The 22070-nt window shown below is 49.6% G+C and overlaps 1 protein-coding gene across 1 annotated transcript; it reads left to right on the top strand.

Annotated features, from left to right (window-relative positions):
• The first annotated feature begins 115 nt into the window (after nucleotides 1–115).
• On the top strand, nucleotides 116–21836 carry LOC140364834 (dehydrogenase/reductase SDR family member 13-like). Its single transcript, XM_072451216.1, has 6 exons — nucleotides 116–545; nucleotides 2781–2899; nucleotides 5086–5209; nucleotides 17230–17402; nucleotides 21071–21224; nucleotides 21416–21836. The coding sequence occupies exons 1-6, from the start codon at nucleotides 419–421 to the stop codon at nucleotides 21673–21675; spliced, it is 957 nt and encodes a 318-aa protein (XP_072307317.1). The 5' UTR covers nucleotides 116–418; the 3' UTR covers nucleotides 21676–21836.
• The last annotated feature ends 234 nt before the right edge of the window (nucleotides 21837–22070 follow it).

The raw sequence follows: 22070 nt of genomic DNA on the forward strand, positions 1-22070 counted from the left end.
TTGGTTCTGACGTGAAGCCGTTTCAGGTGGAGCAGGTCGGACCGGCTCTGACTCACCAGGGCGAAGCTCTGCGGGGATAAAAAGATCTGTGTGTGTGTCCTCAGAGCCTCTGCACGCCCCGAGCCGGCTGAAGCCTCTGCCGAAGCCTCTGCCGGAACCTCCTGAAGCCTCTGCACGCCCCGAGCCGGCTGAAGCCTCCTGAAGCCTCTGCCGGAACCTCCTGAAGCCTCTGCACGCCCCGAGCCGGCTGAAGCCTCCTGAAGCCTCTGCCGGAACCTCCTGAAGCCCCCTGAAGCCTCTGCCGGAACCTCCTGAAGCCCCCTGAAGCCTCTGCCGGAACCTCCTGAAGCCCCCTGAAGCCTCTGCCGGAACCTCCTGAAGCCCCCTGAAGCTCTTTCTCCTGAGCCTTCTGCTGACCATGCTGCAGTTTGTTCTTCTCGCGTCGGTCGTGGCCGGAGTCTACGTGACCCTGAACAAAACGCTGTTCAAACGCTCGCGTTGCCATGGAAACCTGCCGATGGCCAAGAAAACCGTGGTGATCACCGGTGAGAGCTTTGATTTCTCTGTGTGATGTTTGCATGTTCTGCCTGTGTTTTCATCAGTTAAACCTGTGATAAAGTGTGACCTTCAGGCTCTGGTTTCACCTCTAAAACTCTTTATAGTAAAGATGAAGCATCTTTAACTATCACACACGCGTTTAGCACGAACGCACGCGTTTAGCACGAACGCACGCGTTTAGCACGAACGCACGCGTTTAGCACGAACGCACGCGTTTAGCACGAACGCACGCGTTTAGCACGAACGCACGCGTTTAGCACGAACGCACGCGTTTAGCACGAACGCACGCGTTTAGCACGAACGCACGCGTTTAGCACGAACGCACGCGTTTAGCAAGAACGCACGCGTTTAGCACGAACGCACGCGTTTAGCACGAACGCACGCGTTTAGCACGAACGCACGCGTTTAGCACGAACGCACGCGTTTAGCACGAACGCACGCGTTTAGCACGAACGCACGCGTTTAGCACGAACGCACGCGGTTAGCACGAACGCACGCGGTTAGCACGAACGCACGCGTTTAGCACGAACGCACGCGTTTAGCACGAACGCACGCGGTTAGCACGAACGCACGCGTTTAGCACGAACGCACGCGGTACGCACGCGTTTAGCACGAACGCACGCGTTTAGCACGAACGCACGCGTTTAGCACGAACGCACGCGTTTAGCACGAACTCACGGGTTTAGCACGAACGCACGCGTTTAGCACGAACTCACGCGTTTAGCACGAACGCACGCGTTTAGCACGAACGCACGCGTTTAGCACGAACTCACAAGTTTAGCACGAACGCACGCGTTTAGCACGAACGCACGCGTTTAGCACGAACGCACGCGTTTAGCACGAACGCACGCGGTTAGCACGAACGCACGCGTTTAGCACGAACGCACGCGTTTAGCACGAACACACGCGTTTAGCACGAACGCATGCGTTTAGCACGAACGCACGCGTTTAGCACGAACGCACGCGTTTAGCACAAACTCACACGTTTAGCACGAACTCACACGTTTAGCACGAACTCACAAGTTTAGCACGAACGCACGCGTTTAGCACGAACTCACAAGTTTAGCACGAACGCACGCGTTTAGCACGAACGCACGCATTTAGCACGAACTCACAAGTTTAGCACGAACGCACGCGTTTAGCACGAACGCACGCGTTTAGCACGAACGCACGCGTTTAGCACGAACTCACAGGTTTAGCACGAACGCACGCGTTTAGCACTAGCACGAACGCACGCGTTTAGCACGAACGCACGCGTTTAGCACGAACGCACGCGGTGCGTTTAGCACGAACGCACGCGTTTAGCACGAACGCACGCGTTTAGCACGAACGCACGCGTTTAGCACGAACTCACAGGTTTAGCACGAACGCACGCGTTTAGCACAAACTCACACGTTTAGCACGAACGCACGCGTTTAGCACGAACGCACGCGTTTAGCACGAACGCACGCGTTTAGCACGAACGCACGCGTTTAGCACAAACTCACAAGTTTAGCACGAACGCACGCATTTAGCACGAACGCACGCGTTTAGCACGAACGCACGCGTTTAGCTTCCACGAAAGCACGCGTTTAGCACGAACGCACGCGTTTAGCACGAACTCACGCGTTTAGCACGAACTCACAGGTTTAGCACGAACGCACGCGTTTAGCACGAACGCACGCGTTTAGCACGAACGCACGCGTTTAGCACGAACTCACAGGTTTAGCACGAACGCACGCGTTTAGCACTAGCACGAACGCACGCGTTTAGCACGAACGCACGCGTTTAGCACGAACGCACGCGTTTAGCACGAACGCACGCGTTTAGCACGAACGCACGCGGTGCGTTTAGCACGAACGCACGCGTTTAGCACGAACGCACGCGTTTAGCACGAACGCACGCGTTTAGCACGAACGCACGCGTTTAGCACGAACGCACGCGTTTAGCACGAACTCACAGGTTTAGCACGAACGCACGCGTTTAGCACGAACGCACGCGTTTAGCACGAACGCACGCGTTTAGCACGAACGCACGCGTTTAGCACGAACGCACGCGTTTAGCACGAAACGCACGCGTTTAGCACGAACGCACACGTTTAGCACGAACGCACACGTTTAGCACGAATGCACACGTTTAGCACGAGCGCACACGTTTAGCATAAACACACACGTTTAGCACAAACGCACATGTAGAATGTGTTGTGCGTCTGAACGACCTGAAGTTTTGTGTGTGACTTTCAGGAGGAAACAGTGGAATCGGAAAAGCCACGGCGCTGAGCTTAGCACGCCGCGGCGCTCGCGTCATCATCGGCTGTCGCAACCAGTGCACGGCAGAGGCGGCCATTTTGGAGATTCAAAAGGTCAGAAACACCGTCCAGAGCTTTGACCACAGCCCAACAGACACCAGCTCTAAACCTTCTCTAAACCAGCTCTAAACCAGCTCTAAACCAGCTCTAAACCAGCTCTAAACCAGCTCTAAACCTGCTCTAAACCAGCTCTAAACCTGCTCTAAACCAGCTCTAAACCAGCTCTAAACCTGCTCTAAACCAGCTCTAAACCAGCTCTAAACCAGCTCTAAACCAGCTCTAAACCTGCTCTAAACCTGCTCTAAACCAGCTCTAAACCAGCTCTAAACCAGCTCTAAACCAGCTCTAAACCTGCTCTAAACCAGCTCTAAACCAGCTCTAAACCAGCTCTAAACCAGCTCTAAACCTGCTCTAAACCAGCTCTAAACCTGCTCTAAACCAGCTCTAAACCAGCTCTAAACCTGCTCTAAACCAGCTCTAAACCAGCTCTAAACCAGCTCTAAACCAGCTCTAAACCTGCTCTAAACCAGCTCTAAACCTGCTCTAAACCTGCTCTAAACCAGCTCTAAACCTGCTCTAAACCTGCTCTAAACCTGCTCTAAACCTGCTCTAAACCAGCTCTAAACCAGCTCTAAACCAGCTCTAAACCAGCTCTAAACCAGCTCTAAACCTGCTCTAAACCAGCTCTAAACCTGCTCTAAACCAGCTCTAAACCAGCTCTAAACCTGCTCTAAACCAGCTCTAAACCAGCTCTAAACCTGCTCTAAACCAGCTCTAAACCTGCTCTAAACCAGCTCTAAACCAGCTCTAAACCTGCTCTAAACCTGCTCTAAACCTGCTCTAAACCAGCTCTAAACCAGCTCTAAACCAGCTCTAAACCTGCTCTAAACCTGCTCTAAACCAGCTCTAAACCAGCTCTAAACCTGCTCTAAACCTGCTCTAAACCAGCTCTAAACCTGCTCTAAACCTGCTCTAAACCAGCTCTAAACCAGCTCTAAACCTGCTCTAAACCAGCTCTAAACCAGCTCTAAACCTGCTCTAAACCTGCTCTAAACCAGCTCTAAACCTGCTCTAAACCAGCTCTAAACCAGCTCTAAACCAGCTCTAAACCTGCTCCAAACCTGCTCTAAACCAGCTCTAAACCTGCTCTAAACCAGCTCTAAACCAGCTCTAAACCAGCTCTAAACCTGCTCTAAACCAGCTCTAAACCAGCTCTAAACCTGCTCTAAACCTGCTCTAAACCAGCTCTAAACCAGCTCTAAACCAGCTCTAAACCTGCTCTAAACCAGCTCTAAACCAGCTCTAAACCAGCTCTAAACCTGCTCTAAACCTGCTCTAAACCAGCTCTAAACCAGCTCTAAACCAGCTCTAAACCAGCTCTAAACCTGCTCTAAACCAGCTCTAAACCAGCTCTAAACCAGCTCTAAACCAGCTCTAAACCTGCTCTAAACCAGCTCTAAACCAGCTCTAAACCTGCTCTAAACCAGCTCTAAACCAGCTCTAAACCAGCTCTAAACCAGCTCTAAACCTGCTCTAAACCTGCTCTAAACCAGCTCTAAACCAGCTCTAAACCTGCTCTAAACCAGCTCTAAACCAGCTCTAAACCTGCTCTAAACCAGCTCTAAACCTGCTCTAAACCAGCTCTAAACCAGCTCTAAACCAGCTCTAAACCAGCTCTAAACCTGCTCTAAACCTGCTCTAAACCTGCTCTAAACCAGCTCTAAACCAGCTCTAAACCAGCTCTAAACCAGCTCTAAACCAGCTCTAAACCAGCTCTAAACCTGCTCTAAACCAGCTCTAAACCAGCTCTAAACCAGCTCTAAACCAGCTCTAAACCTGCTCTAAACCAGCTCTAAACCAGCTCTAAACCTGCTCTAAACCTCCATTTAAAGTGGGTGAAGTGAGCGCTCCGGTCACACAACACAACACACATGATACACAACATACAACACATACACAATACAAACACAACACTCACACAACACACAACAACAGCTGTTGCAGCTGTTGCAGCCTCAGGACAAATGTGACTCTGGAAACGTCCGAAAGTGTTCGACATCAAACATCATTTTTATTGAACATTTTAATTCACATTTGAACCAAATGAAGCTCCAAAGAATATTCTTTATAAGAGACTCGGCTCCACAAACCCGACTTGTCCTTGTTTCCATGGTGATGTTCCACAGTGGCATTAAATGTGTCTCATGAGTCAAAGGGACGTCATGTGTCTTTACCTGTAGGAGACGGGGAACTCAGACGTGGTCTTCAGACATCTGGACCTGGCCAGTCTGACCTCGGTCAGAGGCTTCGCCGAAAACCTCCTGAAGACCGAGCCCAACATCGACATCCTCATCAACAACGCAGGTGACTAAGACCGGGTATGGACCGGGTTTAGGCTGCATTCACTCTAACGTTCAGACTAACCCAGGGTTAAACTAGGACTAGAGGAGGTTCACATCAGAATGAAAGTGGAATCCTGGTTTAGTCCTGGTTTAGTCCTGGTTTAGTCCTGGTTTAGTCCTGGTTTAGACCTAGTTTAGTCCTGGTTTAGAGCTGGTTTAGTCCTGGTTTAGTCCTGGTTTAGTCCTGGTTTAGACCTGGTTTAGACCTGGTTTAGTCCTGGTTTAGTCCTGGTTTAGTCCTGGTTTAGTCCTGGTTTAGACCTTGTTTAGACCTGGTTTAGTCCTGGTTTAGTCCTGGTTTAGTCCTGGTTTAGTCCTGGTTTAGACCTGGTTTAGACCTGGTTTAGACCTGGTTTAGACCTGGTTTAGTCCTGGTTTAGTCCTGGTTTAGACCTGGTTTAGACCTGGTTTAGTCCTGGTTTAGTCCTAGTTTAGTCCTGGTTTAGTCCTGGTTTAGTCCTAGTTTAGTCCTGGTTTAGTCCTGGTTTAGTCCTGGTTTAGTCCTGGTTTAGTCCTAGTTTAGTCCTGGTTTAGTCCTGGTTTAGACCTAGTTTAGTCCTTGTTTAGACCTGGTTTAGTCCTGGTTTAGTCCTAGTTTAGTCCTGGTTTAGACCTGGTTTAGTCCTGGTTTAGTCCTGGTTTAGACCTGGTTTAGTCCTGGTTTAGTCCTTGTTTAGACCTGGTTTAGTCCTGGTTTAGTCCTGGTTTAGTCCTGGTTTAGTCCTGGTTTAGTCCTAGTTTAGTCCTGGTTTAGACCTAGTTTAGTCCTGGTTTAGAGCTGGTTTAGTCCTGGTTTAGTCCTGGTTTAGACCTGGTTTAGTCCTGGTTTAGTCCTGGTTTAGTCCTGGTTTAGTCCTGGTTTAGACCTAGTTTAGTCCTGGTTTAGACCTGGTTTAGTCCTGGTTTAGTCCTGGTTTAGACCTGGTTTAGTCCTGGTTTAGACCTAGTTTAGTCCTTGTTTAGACCTGGTTTAGTCCTGGTTTAGTCCTGGTTTAGTCCTGGTTTAGTCCTAGTTTAGTCCTGGTTTAGACCTAGTTTAGTCCTGGTTTAGAGCTGGTTTAGTCCTGGTTTAGTCCTGGTTTAGACCTCGTTTAGTCCTGGTTTAGTCCTGGTTTAGTCCTAGTTTAGTCCTGGTTTAGTCCTGGTTTAGTCCTAGTTTAGTCCTGGTTTAGTCCTAATTTAGTCCTGGTTTAGTCCTGGTTTAGTCCTGGTTTAGTCCTAGTTTAGTCCTGGTTTAGTCCTGGTTTAGTCCTGGTTTAGACCTAGTTTAGTCCTGGTTTAGAGCTGGTTTAGTCCTGGTTTAGTCCTGGTTTAGACCTGGTTTAGTCCTGGTTTAGAGCTGGTTTAGTCCTGGTTTAGTCCTGGTTTAGACCTGGTTTAGTCCTGGTTTAGTCCTGGTTTAGTCCTGGTTTAGTCCTGGTTTAGACCTAGTTTAGTCCTGGTTTAGTCCTGGTTTAGACCTGGTTTAGTCCTGGTTTAGACCTGGTTTAGTCCTGGTTTAGTCCTAGTTTAGTCCTGGTTTAGTCCTGGTTTAGTCCTGGTTTAGTCCTGGTTTAGTCCTAGTTTAGTCCTTGTTTAGACCTAGTTTAGTCCTGGTTTAGAGCTGGTTTAGTCCTGGTTTAGACCTGGTTTAGTCCTGGTTTAGTCCTGGTTTAGTCCTGGTTTAGACCTGGTTTAGACCTGGTTTAGTCCTGGTTTAGTCCTGGTTTAGACCTGGTTTAGTCCTGGTTTAGACCTAGTTTAGTCCTTGTTTAGACCTGGTTTAGTCCTGGTTTAGTCCTGGTTTAGTCCTGGTTTAGTCCTAGTTTAGTCCTGGTTTAGACCTAGTTTAGTCCTGGTTTAGAGCTGGTTTAGTCCTGGTTTAGTCCTGGTTTAGACCTCGTTTAGTCCTGGTTTAGTCCTGGTTTAGTCCTGGTTTAGACCTGGTTTAGTCCTGGTTTAGTCCTAGTTTAGTCCTGGTTTAGTCCTGGTTTAGTCCTAGTTTAGTCCTGGTTTAGTCCTGGTTTAGTCCTGGTTTAGTCCTGGTTTAGTCCTAGTTTAGTCCTGGTTTAGTCCTGGTTTAGTCCTGGTTTAGACCTAGTTTAGTCCTGGTTTAGAGCTGGTTTAGTCCTGGTTTAGTCCTGGTTTAGACCTGGTTTAGTCCTGGTTTAGAGCTGGTTTAGTCCTGGTTTAGACCTGGTTTAGTCCTGGTTTAGAGCTGGTTTAGTCCTGGTTTAGTCCTGGTTTAGACCTGGTTTAGTCCTGGTTTAGTCCTGGTTTAGTCCTGGTTTAGACCTAGTTTAGTCCTGGTTTAGTCCTGGTTTAGACCTGGTTTAGTCCTGGTTTAGACCTGGTTTAGTCCTGGTTTAGTCCTAGTTTAGTCCTGGTTTAGACCTGGTTTAGTCCTGGTTTAGTCCTGGTTTAGTCCTGGTTTAGACCTAGTTTAGTCCTGGTTTAGTCCTAGTTTAGTACTGGTTTAGTCCTGGTTTAGTCCTTGTTTAGACCTAGTTTAGTCCTGGTTTAGTCCTGGTTTAGTCCTGGTTTAGACCTGGTTTAGTCCTGGTTTAGTCCTGGTTTAGTCCTGGTTTAGACCTAGTTTAGTCCTGGTTTAGTCCTGGTTTAGTCCTGGTTTAGTCCTGGTTTAGTCCTGGTTTAGACCTGGTTTAGTCCTAGTTTAGTCCTAGTTTAGTCCTGGTTTAGTCCTGGTTTAGTCCTGGTTTAGACCTAGTTTAGTCCTTGTTTAGACCTAGTTTAGTCCTGGTTTAATCCTGGTTTAGTCCTAGTTTAGTCCTGGTTTAGTCCTGGTTTAGACCTAGTTTAGTCCTGGTTTAGAGCTGGTTTAGTCCTGGTTTAGACCTGGTTTAGACCTGGTTTAGTCCTGGTTTAGACCTGGTTTAGTCCTGGTTTAGACCTGGTTTAGTCCTGGTTTAGACCTGGTTTAGTCCTGGTTTAGACCTAGTTTAGTCCTGGTTTAGTCCTGGTTTAGACCTGGTTTAGACCTGGTTTAGTCCTGGTTTAGTCCTGGTTTAGACCTAGTTTAGTCCTGGTTTAGTCCTGGTTTAGTCCTAGTTTAGTCCTGGTTTAGACCTAGTTTAGTCCTAGTTTAGTCCTTGTTTAGACCTGGTTTAGTCCTGGTTTAGTCCTGGTTTAGACCTAGTTTAGTCCTTGTTTGGACCTGGTTTAGTCCTGGTTTAGTCCTGGTTTAGTCCTAGTTTAGTCCTGGTTTAGTCCTGGTTTAGACCTAGTTTAGTCCTGGTTTAGAGCTGGTTTAGTCCTGGTTTAGTCCTGGTTTAGACCTAGTTTAGTCCTGGTTTAGTCCTGGTTTAGACCTGTTTTTTGTCCTGGTTTAGTCCTGGTTTAGTCCTGGTTTAGACCTGGTTTAGTCCTGGTTTAGAGCTGGTTTAGACCTAGTTTAGTCCTGGTTTAGTCCTGGTTTAGTCCTTGTTTAGACCTGGTTTAGTCCTGGTTTAGTCCTGGTTTAGACCTGGTTTAGACCTGGTTTAGTCCTGGTTTAGTCCTAGTTTAGTTCTGGTTTAGTCCTAGTTTAGTCCTGGTTTAGTCCTGGTTTAGACCTGGTTTAGTCCTGGTTTAGTCCTGGTTTAGTCCTGGTTTAGTCCTAGTTTAGTCCTGGTTTAGTCCTGGTTTAGACCTAGTTTAGTCCTGGTTTAGTCCTAGTTTAGTCCTGGTTTAGTCCTGGTTTAGTCCTTGTTTAGACCTGGTTTAGTCCTGGTTTAGTCCTGGTTTAGAGCTGGTTTAGTCCTGGTTTAGTCCTGGTTTAGTCCTGGTTTAGTCCTGGTTTAGACCTGTTTTTTGTCCTGGTTTAGTCCTGGTTTAGACCTGGTTTAGTCCTGGTTTGGAGCAGGTTTAGACCTAGTTTAGTCCTGGTTTAGTCCTGGTTTAGTCCTTGTTTAGACCTGGTTTAGTCCTGGTTTAGTCCTGGTTTAGACCTGGTTTAGTCCTGGTTTAGACCTGGTTTAGACCTGGTTTAGTCCTAGTTTAGTTCTGGTTTAGTCCTAGTTTAGTCCTGGTTTAGTCCTGGTTTAGACCTGGTTTAGTCCTGGTTTAGACCTGGTTTAGTCCTGGTTTAGTCCTGGTTTAGACCTAGTTTAGTCCTTGTTTAGACCTAGTTTAGTCCTGGTTTAGTCCTGGTTTAGTCCTGGTTTAGACCTAGTTTAGTCCTTGTTTAGACCTGGTTTAGACCTGGTTTAGACCTGGTTTAGTCCTGGTTTAGACCTAGTTTAGACCTAGTTTAGTCCTTGTTTAGACCTAGTTTAGTCCTGGTTTAGTCCTGGTTTAGTCCTGGTTTAGACCTAGTTTAGTCCTTGTTTAGACCTGGTTTAGACCTGGTTTAGACCTGGTTTAGTCCTGGTTTAGTCCTGGTTTAGACCTAGTTTAGTCCTGGTTTAGAGCTGGTTTAGTCCTGGTTTAGTCCTGGTTTAGACCTGGTTTAGTCCTGGTTTAGACCTGGTTTAGTCCTGGTTTAGAGCTGGTTTAGTCCTAGTTTAGTCCTGGTTTAGTCCTGGTTTAGAGCTGGTTTAGTCCTGGTTTAGACCTGGTTTAGTCCTGGTTTAGTCCTGGTTTAGTCCTGGTTTAGTCCTGGTTTAGACCTGGTTTAGTCCTGGTTTCGTCCTGGTTTAGTCCTGGTTTAGTCCTGGTTTAGACCTAGTTTAGTCCTTGTTTAGACCTGGTTTAGTCCTGGTTTAGTCCTGGTTTAGTCCTAGTTTAGGCCTGGTTTAGTCCTGGTTTAGACCTAGTTTAGTCCTGGTTTAGTCCTGGTTTAGTCCTGGTTTAGACCTGGTTTAGTCCTGGTTTAGACCTGGTTTAGTCCTGGTTTAGAGCTGGTTTAGACCTGGTTTAGTCCTGGTTTAGACCTGGTTTAGTCCTGGTTTAGTCCTGGTTTAGACCTGGTTTAGTCCTGGTTTAGTCCTGGTTTAGACCTGGTTTAGACCTGGTTTAGACCTGGTTTAGTCCTGGTTTAGTCCTAGTTTAGTCCTGGTTTAGTCCTGGTTTAGACCTAGTTTAGTCCTGGTTTAGTCCTAGTTTAGTCCTGGTTTAGTCCTGGTTTAGTCCTGGTTTAGACCTAGTTTAGTCCTTGTTTAGACCTAGTTTAGTCCTGGTTTAGAGCTGGTTTAGTCCTGGTTTAGACCTGGTTTAGTCCTGGTTTAGTCCTGGTTTAGACCTAGTTTAGTCCTGGTTTAGTCCTGGTTTAGACCTGTTTTTTGTCCTGGTTTAGTCCTGGTTTAGTCCTGGTTTAGTCCTGGTTTAGAGCTGGTTTAGACCTAGTTTAGTCCTGGTTTAGTCCTGGTTTAGTCCTGGTTTAGTCCTTGTTTATACCTGGTTTAGTCCTGGTTTAGTCCTGGTTTAGACCTGGTTTAGTCCTGGTTTAGTCCTGGTTTAGTCCTGGTTTAGACCTGGTTTAGTCCTGGTTTAGACCTAGTTTAGACCTAGTTTAGTCCTTGTTTAGACCTAGTTTAGTCCTGGTTTAGTCCTGGTTTAGTCCTGGTTTAGTCCTGGTTTAGACCTAGTTTAGTCCTTGTTTAGACCTGGTTTAGTCCTGGTTTAGACCTGGTTTAGTCCTGGTTTAGAGCTGGTTTAGACCTGGTTTAGTCCTGGTTTAGAGCTGGTTTAGTCCTGGTTTAGTCCTGGTTTAGTCCTGGTGTAGACCTAGTTTAGTCCTGGTTTAGACCTGGTTTAGTCCTGGTTTAGAGCTGGTTTAGTCCTGGTTTAGACCTGGTTTAGTCCTGGTTTAGAGCTGGTTTAGTCCTGGTTTAGTCCTGGTTTAGTCCTGGTTTAGACCTAGTTTAGTCCTGGTTTAGAGCTGGTTTAGTCCTGGTTTAGTCCTGGTTTAGACCTGGTTTAGTCCTGGTTTAGACCTGGTTTAGTCCTGGTTTAGTCCTGGTTTAGTCCTAGTTTAGGCCTGGTTTAGTCCTGGTTTAGACCTAGTTTAGTCCTGGTTTAGAGCTGGTTTAGTCCTGGTTTAGTCCTGGTTTAGACCTGGTTTAGTCCTGGTTTAGACCTGGTTTAGTCCTGGTTTAGAGCTGGTTTAGACCTGGTTTAGTCCTGGTTTAGACCTGGTTTAGTCCTGGTTTAGTCCTGGTTTAGACCTGGTTTAGTCCTGGTTTAGTCCTGGTTTAGACCTGGTTTAGACCTGGTTTAGTCCTGGTTTAGTCCTAGTTTAGTCCTGGTTTAGTCCTGGTTTAGACCTAGTTTAGTCCTGGTTTAGTCCTAGTTTAGTCCTGGTTTAGTCCTGGTTTAGACCTAGTTTAGTCCTTGTTTAGACCTAGTTTAGTCCTGGTTTAGAGCTGGTTTAGTCCTGGTTTAGACCTGGTTTAGTCCTGGTTTAGTCCTGGTTTAGACCTAGTTTAGTCCTGGTTTAGTCCTGGTTTAGACCTGTTTTTTGTCCTGGTTTAGTCCTGGTTTAGTCCTGGTTTAGACCTGGTTTAGTCCTGGTTTAGAGCTGGTTTAGACCTAGTTTAGTCCTGGTTTAGTCCTGGTTTAGTCCTTGTTTAGTCCTGGTTTAGTCCTGGTTTAGTCCTGGTTTAGACCTGGTTTAGACCTGGTTTAGTCCTGGTTTAGTCCTAGTTTAGTTCTGGTTTAGTCCTAGTTTAGTCCTGGTTTAGTCCTGGTTTAGACCTGGTTTAGTCCTGGTTTAGTCCTGGTTTAGACCTGGTTTAGACCTGGTTTAGTCCTGGTTTAGTCCTAGTTTAGTTCTGGTTTAGTCCTAGTTTAGTCCTGGTTTAGTCCTGGTTTAGACCTGGTTTAGTCCTGGTTTAGACCTAGTTTAGACCTAGTTTAGTCCTTGTTTAGACCTAGTTTAGTCCTGGTTTAGTCCTGGTTTAGTCCTGGTTTAGACCTAGTTTAGTCCTTGTTTAGACCTGGTTTAGTCCTGGTTTAGTCCTGGTTTAGACCTGGTTTAGTCCTGGTTTAGAGCTGGTTTAGACCTGGTTTAGTCCTGGTTTAGTCCTGGTGTAGACCTAGTTTAGTCCTGGTTTAGACCTGGTTTAGTCCTGGTTTAGAGCTGGTTTAGTCCTGGTTTAGTCCTGGTTTAGAGCTGGTTTAGTCCTGGTTTAGTCCTGGTTTAGTCCTGGTTTAGACCTAGTTTAGTCCTGGTTTAGAGCTGGTTTAGTCCTGGTTTAGTCCTGGTTTAGACCTGGTTTAGTCCTGGTTTAGTCCTGGTTTAGACCTGGTTTAGTCCTGGTTTAGTCCTGGTTTAGTCCTGGTTTAGACCTGGTTTAGTCCTGGTTTAGAGCTGGTTTAGTCCTAGTTTAGTCCTGGTTTAGTCCTGGTTTAGAGCTGGTTTAGTCCTGGTTTAGACCTGGTTTAGTCCTGGTTTAGTCCTGGTTTAGTCCTGGTTTAGTCCTGGTTTAGACCTGGTTTAGTCCTGGTTTAGTCCTGGTTTAGTCCTAGTTTAGTCCTGGTTTAGTCCTAGTTTAGTCCTGGTTTAGTCCTTGTTTAGACCTGGTTTAGTCCTGGTTTAGTCCTGGTTTAGACCTGGTTTAGTCCTGGTTTAGTCCTGGTTTAGACCTGGTTTAGTCCTGGTTTAGTCCTGGTTTAGACCTAGTTTAGTCCTTGTTTAGACCTGGTTTAGTCCTGGTTTAGTCCTGGTTTAGTCCTAGTTTAGTCCTGGTTTAGTCCTGGTTTAGAGCTGGTTTAGTCCTGGTTTAGTCCTGGTTTAGACCTAGTTTAGTCCTGGTTTAGAGCTGGTTTAGTCCTGGTTTAGTCCTGGTTTAGACCTGGTTTAGACCTGGTTTAGACCTGGTTTAGTCCTGGTTTAGACCTGGTTTAGTCCTGGTTTAGTCCTGGTTTAGTCCTGGTTTAGACCTGGTTTAGTCCTGGTTTAGTCCTGGTTTAGACCTGGTTTAGTCCTGGTTTAGACCTGGTTTAGTCCTGGTTTAGTCCTGGTTTAGTCCTAGTTTAGTCCTGGTTTAGTCCTGGTTTAGACCTGGTTTAGTCCTAGTTTAGTCCTGGTTTAGTCCTGGTTTAGTCCTGGTTTAGACCTAGTTTAGTCCTGGTTTAGAGCTGGTTTAGTCCTGGTTTAGACCTGGTTTAGTCCTGGTTTAGTCCTGGTTTAGACCTAGTTTAGTCCTGGTTTAGTCCTGGTTTAGACCTGTTTTTTGTCCTGGTTTAGAGCTGGTTTAGACCTAGTTTAGTCCTGGTTTAGTCCTGGTTTAGTCCTGGTTTAGTCCTTGTTTAGACCTGGTTTAGTCCTGGTTTAGTCCTGGTTTAGACCTGGTTTAGACCTGGTTTAGTCCTGGTTTAGTCCTGGTTTAGACCTGGTTTCGTCCTGGTTTAGTCCTGGTTTAGACCTGGTTTAGTCCTGGTTTAGTCCTGGTTTAGTCCTGGTTTAGTCCTAGTTTAGACCTGGTTTAGTCCTGGTTTAGTCCTGGTTTAGTCCTAGTTTAGACCTGGTTTAGTCCTGGTTTAGTCCTGGTTTAGTCCTGGTTTAGTCCTAGTTTAGACCTGGTTTAGTCCTGGTTTAGTCCTGGTTTAGTCCTGGTTTAGTCCTAGTTTAGACCTGGTTTAGTCCTGGTTTAGTCCTGGTTTAGTCCTGGTTTAGTCCTGGTTTAGTCCTAGTTTAGACCTGGTTTAGTCCTGGTTTAGTCCTGGTTTAGTCCTGGTTTAGTCCTGGTTTAGTCCTGGTTTAGTCCTAGTTTAGTCCTGGTTTAGTCCTGGTTTAGTCCGTAGTGACCGGTAAATCACCACAACACAAAGTCAAACACTTTCATCACATCTTTGTTCTTTTTTCTCCTGTCATGTCGTTCAGCTCCTCCCACTCCTGTAACATCTGTGACAGAGAGTGGGAGGAGCATCCCAGAGAGTGGGAGGAGCATCCCAGAGAGTGGGAGGAGCATCCCAGAGAGTGGGAGGAGCATCCCAGAGAGTGGGAGGAGACACTTTTCCTCTACAAACGTCTCAATGTCTTTGTCCTTTGGACAGATTGTGGGACATTGAGTCGAGCATTAAATGTCCAAAGTGTGTTTTTTGTTCCTGTTCCATCTAAACTTAAATCTATTTGACCTGTTTCTGTTTAAAATAAAATATATGGATCAAACCAACATTTTACAAACCAGAGTTAAACACTGACCACACTGACCACACTGACCCACACTGACCCACACTGACCACACTGACCACACTGACCCACACTGACCACACTGACCCACACTGACCACACTGACCACACTGACCACACTGACCCACACTGACCCACACTGACCCACACTGACCACACTGACCACACTGACCCACACTGACCACACTGACCCACACTGACCCACACTGACCCACACTGACCCACACTGACCCACACTGACCACACTGACCCACACTGACCACACTGACCCACACTGACCACACTGACCACACTGACCCACACTGACCCACACTGACCACACTGACCCACACTGACCCACACTGACCCACACTGACCACACTGACCACACTGACCCACACTGACCACACTGACCACACTGACCCACACTGACCACACTGACCACACTGACCCACACTGACCACACTGACCCACACTGACCACACTGACCACACTGACCCACACTGACCCACACTGACCCACACTGACCACACTGACCACACTGACCCACACTGACCACACTGACCACACTGACCCACACTGACCCACACTGACCACACTGACCCACACTGACCACACTGACCCACACTGACCCACACTGACCACACTGACCCACACTGACCACACTGACCCACACTGACCCACACTGACCACACTGACCCACACTGACCACACTGACCCACACTGACCACACTGACCACACTGACCCACACTGACCCACACTGACCCACACTGACCCACACTGACCACACTGACCCACACTGACCCACACTGACCCACACTGACCACACTGACCCACACTGACCACACTGACCCACACTGACCACACTGACCACAATGACCCACACTGACCACACTGACCACACTGACCCACACTGACCACAATGACCCACACTGACCCACACTGACCCACACTGACCACACTGACCCACACTGACCCACACTGACCCACACTGACCACACTGACCCACACTGACCACACTGACCCACACTGACCACACTGACCACAATGACCCACACTGACCACACTGACCCACACTGACCACAATGACCCACACTGACCACACTGACCACACTGACCCACACTGACCACAATGACCCACACTGACCCACAATGACCCACACTGACCCACACTGACCCACACTGAGCAGACTGACCACACTGACCCACACTGACCCACACTGACCACACTGACCACACTGACCCACACTGACCACAATGACCCACACTGACCACACTGACCACACTGACCCACACTGACCCACACTGACCCACAATGACCCACAATGACCCACACTGACCACAATGACCACAATGACCCACACTGACCCACACTGACCCACACTGACCCACACTGACCCACACTGACCACAATGACCCACACTGACCACACTGACCACACTGACCACACTGACCACAATGACCACACTGACCCACACTGACCCACAATGACCCACACTAACCCACACTGACCCACACTGACCACACTGACCACACTGACCCACAATGACCCACACTGACCACACTGACCACAATGACCCACACTGACCCACAATGACCCACACTGACCCACAATGACCACACTGACCACACTGACCACAATGACCCACACTGACCCACACTGACCCACACTGACCCAAACTGACCACACTGACCCACACTGACCCACACTGACCACACTGACCCACACTGACCCACACTGACCACACTGACCCACACTGACCACAATGACCCACACTGACCCACAATGACCACACTGACCACACTGACCACAATGACCCACACTGACCCACACTGACCCACACTGACCCAAACTGACCACACTGACCCACACTGACCACACTGACCCACACTGACCCACACTGACCCACACTGACCCACACTGACCACACTGACCACAGATTTCTTTCATTGAAATAAAGAGAACAAAGCAGAGAATGTCCGACTGTTGAAGGATCCGGTTGTGAACCTGCAGATGCTGACCCTTCCTCTGGTGTGGTCACTTCCTCTGGTGTGGTCACCTCAGCTGACCCTTCCTCTGGTGTGGTCACTTCCTCTGGTGTGGTCACCTCAGCTGACCCTTCCTCTGGTGTGGTCACTTCCTCTGGTGTGGTCACCTCAGCTGACCCTTCCTCTGGTGTGGTCACTTCCTCTGGTGTGGTCACCTCAGCTGACCCTTCCTCTGGTGTGGTCACTTCCTCTGGTGTGGTCACCTCAGCTGACCCTTCCTCTGGTGTGGTCACCTCAGCTGACCCTTCCTCTGGTGTGGTCACTTCCTCTGGTGTGGTCACCTCAGCTGACCCTTCCTCTGGTGTGGTCACTTCCTCTGGTGTGGTCACCTCAGCTGACCCTTCCTCTGGTGTGGTCACTTCCTCTGGTGTGGTCACCTCAGCTGACCCTTCCTCTGGTGTGGTCACTTCCTCTGGTGTGGTCACCTCAGCTGACCCTTCCTCTGGTGTGGTCACCTCAGCTGACCCTTCCTCTGGTGTGGTCACTTCCTCTGGTGTGGTCACCTCAGCTGACCCTTCCTCTGGTGTGGTCACCTCAGCTGACCCTTCCTCTGGTGTGGTCACTTCCTCTGGTGTGGTCACCTCAGCTGACCCTTCCTCTGGTGTGGTCACTTCCTCTGGTGTGGTCACCTCAGCTGACCCTTCCTCTGGTGTGGTCACTTCCTCTGGTGTGGTCACCTCAGCTGACCCTTCCTCTGGTGTGGTCACTTCCTCTGGTGTGGTCACCTCAGCTGACCCTTCCTCTGGTGTGGTCACTTCCTCTGGTGTGGTCACCTCAGCTGACCCTTCCTCTGGTGTGGTCACTTCCTCTGGTGTGGTCACCTCAGCTGACCCTTCCTCTGGTGTGGTCACTTCCTCTGGTGTGGTCACCTCAGCTGACCCTTCCTCTGGTGTGGTCACAGGTCTGGTTGGAGACGGCCGGACAGAAGAGGGTTTTGGGCTCCAGTTTGGAGTGAATCATCTGGGCCACTTCTTCCTGACCAGCCTCCTCCTGCCCAAACTGAAGCAGAGTCCGAGCGCTCGAGTGGTCACCGTGTCGTCCATGGCCCATCGCTGGGGAAGCATCGACTTCCAGGTCACTGCACCTGTCACTGCACCGGTCACTGCACCGGTCACTGCACCTGTCATTGCACCTGTCACTGCACCTGTCACTGCACCGGTCACTGCACCGGTCACTGCACCTGTCACTGCACACATTGAAATGTCATGAGGAAATGACCTGACAGTGTTTTGAGGGAGGACAATGAGGTCAGTGTCTGTTCCAAACGTTAGGTCAGATCCAGAGTCGCTTTATTTACATTCTGAGTGAAACTATTGCTGTCTAACAAGGCGCTGAAGGCTGCTGTCTAACAAGGCGCTGAAGGCTGCTGTCTAACAAGGCGCTGAAGGCTGCTGTCTAACAAGGCGCTGAAGGCTGCTGGCGCTGAAGGCTGCTGTCTAACAAGGCGCTGAAGGCTGCTGGCGCTGAAGGCTGCTGTCTAACAAGGCGCTGAAGGCTGCTGGCGCTGAAGGCTGCTGTCTAACAAGGCGCTGAAGGCTGCTGTCTAACAAGGCGCTGAAGGCTGCTGGCGCTGAAGGCTGCTGTCTAACAAGGCGCTGAAGGCTGCTGTCTAACAAGGCGCTGAAGGCTGCTGGCGCTGAAGGCTGCTGTCTAACAAGGCGCTGAAGGCTGCTGTCTAACAAGGCGCTGAAGGCTGCTGTCAATCACTCATCATCACTCACGTTCACGTGGACATTAAAGTCTCCAGCTATAACTATTCGATCACAATGATCCTAATGTATAGATGTTGGGATCAAGATGACTCCGGGGCGTGGCCGGGGCGTGGCCGGGGCGTGGCCATAGTGCTGGTTTATGAACGTCATGAGTCACTGTTGATGAAAGTCAATGTGGATTCAAACATCGAGCAGGGAGAACGTGCAGACGCGCAGACAGAACGTGCAGACGCGCAGAGAGAACGTGCAGACTCGCAGAGAGAACGTGCAGACAGAACGTGCAGACGCGCAGAGAGAACGTGCAGACTCGCAGAGAGAACGTGCCGACAGAACGTGCAGACGCGCAGAGAGAACGTGCAGACGCGCAGAGAGAACGTGCAGACAGAACGTGCAGACGCGCAGAGAGAACGTGCAGACTTGCAGAGAGAACGTGCAGACGCGCAGAGAGAACGTGCAGACGCGCAGAGAGAACGTGCAGACGCGCAGAGAGAACGTGCAGACGCGCAGAGAGAACGTGCAGACGCGCAGAGAGAACGTGCAGACGCGCAGAGAGAACGTGCAGACGCGCAGAGAGAACGTGACGTCTTTTAAGATAAGACTTTATTTGTCACACATGGGGGAATTCCAGTGTTGCAACACAAAGATACAGAAGTAAAATAACTTTTATAACTTATAGGAAACTTTAAAAAGAACTTTCTTAATAGAAAAACTCTCATATTCTTAATAAAAAGTAAACAATAATAATAGTAACAAAAGTAAGTCTGGAGGCGGAGCTTAATCATGTCCAGAACTCTGATCTCTTGTGGTTGTCATGGAAACGGTTGACAGGTCATTCAAAGACTTGGGGTCTTTCTCTGCATCAGGTCTAAAGCCTCAGTGACCGGAGCAGCTGACCCCTGACCCCTGCTTTTATCTCCACACGTCTGGACCTAACGCTCTGGACACTAGGATGAGCTAAGCTAACAACTAGCACGCTAACCTGTCACGCTAACAATTAGCTCATTATTCCACTGCACGTCTTGAACTGGCTCCGCCTACATCTCACTGTTCTCTCGTGATGGGTCATACGAGGCTGTGATTGGCTCTCAGGCCTGAAGGAGCAGAGCTGTGATTGGTCAGAGCTGATGAGAAGCTCCTCCTCCAGGAGCAGAGCTGTGATTGGTCAGAGCTGATGAGAAGCTCCTCCTCCAGGAGCAGAGCTGTGATTGGTCAGAGCTGATGAGAAGCTCCTCCTCCAGGAGCAGAGCTGTGATTGGTCAGAGCTGATGAGAAGCTCCTCCTCCAGGAGCAGAGCTGTGATTGGTCAGAGCTGATGAGAAGCTCCTCCTCCAGGAGCAGAGCTGTGATTGGTCAGAGCTGATGAGAAGCTCCTCCTCCAGGAGCAGAGCTGTGATTGGTCAGAGCTGATGAGAAGCTCCTCCTCCAGGACAAACGTTTGAGGAACAGAAAAACCAATTGGTCCACATTTTTAAACTTGCGTCAGGACTTTGTTTGTCACGAGAAACGCTGCACAGAGGTCACGCTGCACAGAGGTCACGCTGCACAGAGGTCACGCTGCACAGAGGTCACGCTGCACAGAGGTCACGCTGCACAGAGATCACGCTGCACAGAGGTCACGCTGCACAGAGGTCACGCTGCACAGAGGTCACGCTGCACAGAGATCACGCTGCACAGAGGTCACGCTGCACAGAGGTCACGCTGCACAGAGGTCACGCTGCACAGAGGTCATGAGAAACGCTGCACAGAGGTCACGCTGCACAGAGGTCACGCTGCACAGAGGTCACGCTGCACAGAGGTCTCCTCAAGTGTCTCCTCACGTGTCTCCTCACGTGGCTCTTCACGTGTCTCCTCGTCTCCTCACTTGTCCCCTCACGCGTCTCCTCACATGTCTCCTCATGTGTCTCCTCGTCTCCTCACGTGTGTCCTCGTCTCCTCACGTGTCTCCTCACCTGTCTCACGCGTCTCCTCGTCTCCTCACATTTCTCCTCGTCTCCTCACTTGTCTCCTCACGCGTCTCCTCACATGTCTCCTCATCTCCTCACGTGTCTCCTCGTCTCCTCACATTTCTCCTAGTCTCCTCACGTGTCTCCTCGTCTCCTCACTTGTCTCCTCACGTGTCTCCTCGCCTCCTCACTTGTCTCCTCGCCTCCTCACGTGTCTCCTCGCCTCCTCACGTGTCTCCTCGCCTCCTCACTGGCCTCCTCACCTCCTCACGTGTCTCCTCGCCTCCTCACTTGCCTCCTCGCCTCCTCACGTGTCTCCTCGCGTGTCTCCTCACCGGCCTCCTTGCCTCCTCACGTGTCTCCTCGCCTCCTCACTTGCCTCCTCGCCTCCTCACGTGTCTCCTCGCCTCCTCACGTGTCTCCTCGCCTCCTCACTTGGCTCCTCACTTCCTCACGTGTCTCCTCGCCTCCTCACGTGTCTCCTCACTTGCCTCCTTGCCTCCTCACGTGTCTCCTCGCCTCCTCACGTGTCTCCTTGCCTCCTCACTTGCCTCCTCGCCTCCTCACGTGTCTCCTCGCCTCCTCACGTGTCTCCTCACCTCCTCACTTGCCTCCTCGCCTCCTCACGTGTCTCCTCGCCTCCTCACGTGTCTCCTCGCCTCCTCACTTGCCTCCTCGCCTCCTCACGTGTCTCCTCGCCTCCTCACGTGTCTCCTCGCCTCCTCACTTGCCTCCTCGCCTCCTCACTTGCCTCCTCGCCTCCTCACGTGTCTCCTCGCCTCCTCACGTGTCTCCTCGCCTCCTCACGTGTCTCCTCGCCTCCTCACTTGCCTCCTCGCCTCCTCACGTGTCTCCTCGCCTCCTCACGTGTCTCCTCGCCTCCTCACGTGTCTCCTCGCCTCCTCACTTGCCTCCTCGCCTCCTCACGTGTCTCCTCGCCTCCTCACGTGTCTCCTCGCCTCCTCACGTGTCTCCTCGCCTCCTCACGTGTCTCCTCGCCTCCTCACTTGCCTCCTCGCCTCCTCACGTGTCTCCTCGCCTCCTCACGTGTCTCCTCGCCTCCTCACGTGTCTCCTTGCCTCCTCAGACCCTCCTCCAGACCCGGGACCTGGGCACAGGCTCGTTCTCGTGGCAGTTCTTCAAAGCGTACTGCAGCAGTAAACTGTGTAACATTCTCTTCACTCGTGAGCTGAGTCGTCGTCTCCAGGGAAGCTCCGTGTCCTGCTTCAGCGTCCATCCAGGTGAGAATACTGGCCTCTGATTGGTCCACACACCTGTCAATCACACATCACCTGCAAACGTGCTAATTTTGTGACGCTGAGTGTGGTTTGTGCTGCCCTCTGGTGGCAGAGTGTTAAACTGAATTAAAGGACAGAAGACTCGCTCCCGGTCCTGGTCTTGGTCTTGATCCTGACTCTGGCTCTGTTTTCAGGCGTCATCCGCACAGACCTGGCTCGTAACATCTCTCTGTGGCAGAAGGTGTTTGTGGAACCGGTGTCGCGCGTGTTCTTCCTGAGTCCAGAAGAGGGCGCTCAGACCACACTGCACTGTGTTCTTCAGGAGGGTCTGGAGCGGCTGAGCGGAGCGTACTTCTGCTGCTGCAGCCCAGAGGAACCTTCTGTTGCAGCCAAAGACCCTCAGAGCGCCAGGAGGCTGTGGGAGGAGAGCGAGAAGTTCTGTGGCCTCAACTGAGACCTGGTTTAGTCCTGGTTTAATCCTGTTTAGACCTGGTTTAGTCCTGGTTTAGTCCTGTTTAGACCTGGTTTAGTCCTGGTTTGGAGTCTGTTTTGCAGCCTTTATTTTCATGTTTTCTGGATTAAAGTGTTTTATGTTGAAACGAGTTTTCTTCCGACACAAATGTTTATATTTATGAGTTCTTTGCATTTGAAATGAATAAAAAAGATTTTTGTAAAGTTTTAGAGTTTTTATTTCACAACAAAAGTCTGGATTTGAGCTGAAGTTTCACTTTACTCTGTGATAGTGATGTCATCGCTCGACTTCCGGTCCCAGGATAAACTACACTACATAATATTATCTAAGGAATAATCGTATTAAATCTGTAATATTCATTCTGTGATGACGTCATC

This window comes from Eucyclogobius newberryi, unplaced genomic scaffold, assembly GCF_026437365.1.
Source record: "Eucyclogobius newberryi isolate DKJ021-1_F unplaced genomic scaffold, fEucNew1.0.hap1 SCAF_18, whole genome shotgun sequence".
NCBI lineage: Eukaryota > Metazoa > Chordata > Actinopteri > Gobiiformes > Gobiidae > Eucyclogobius > Eucyclogobius newberryi.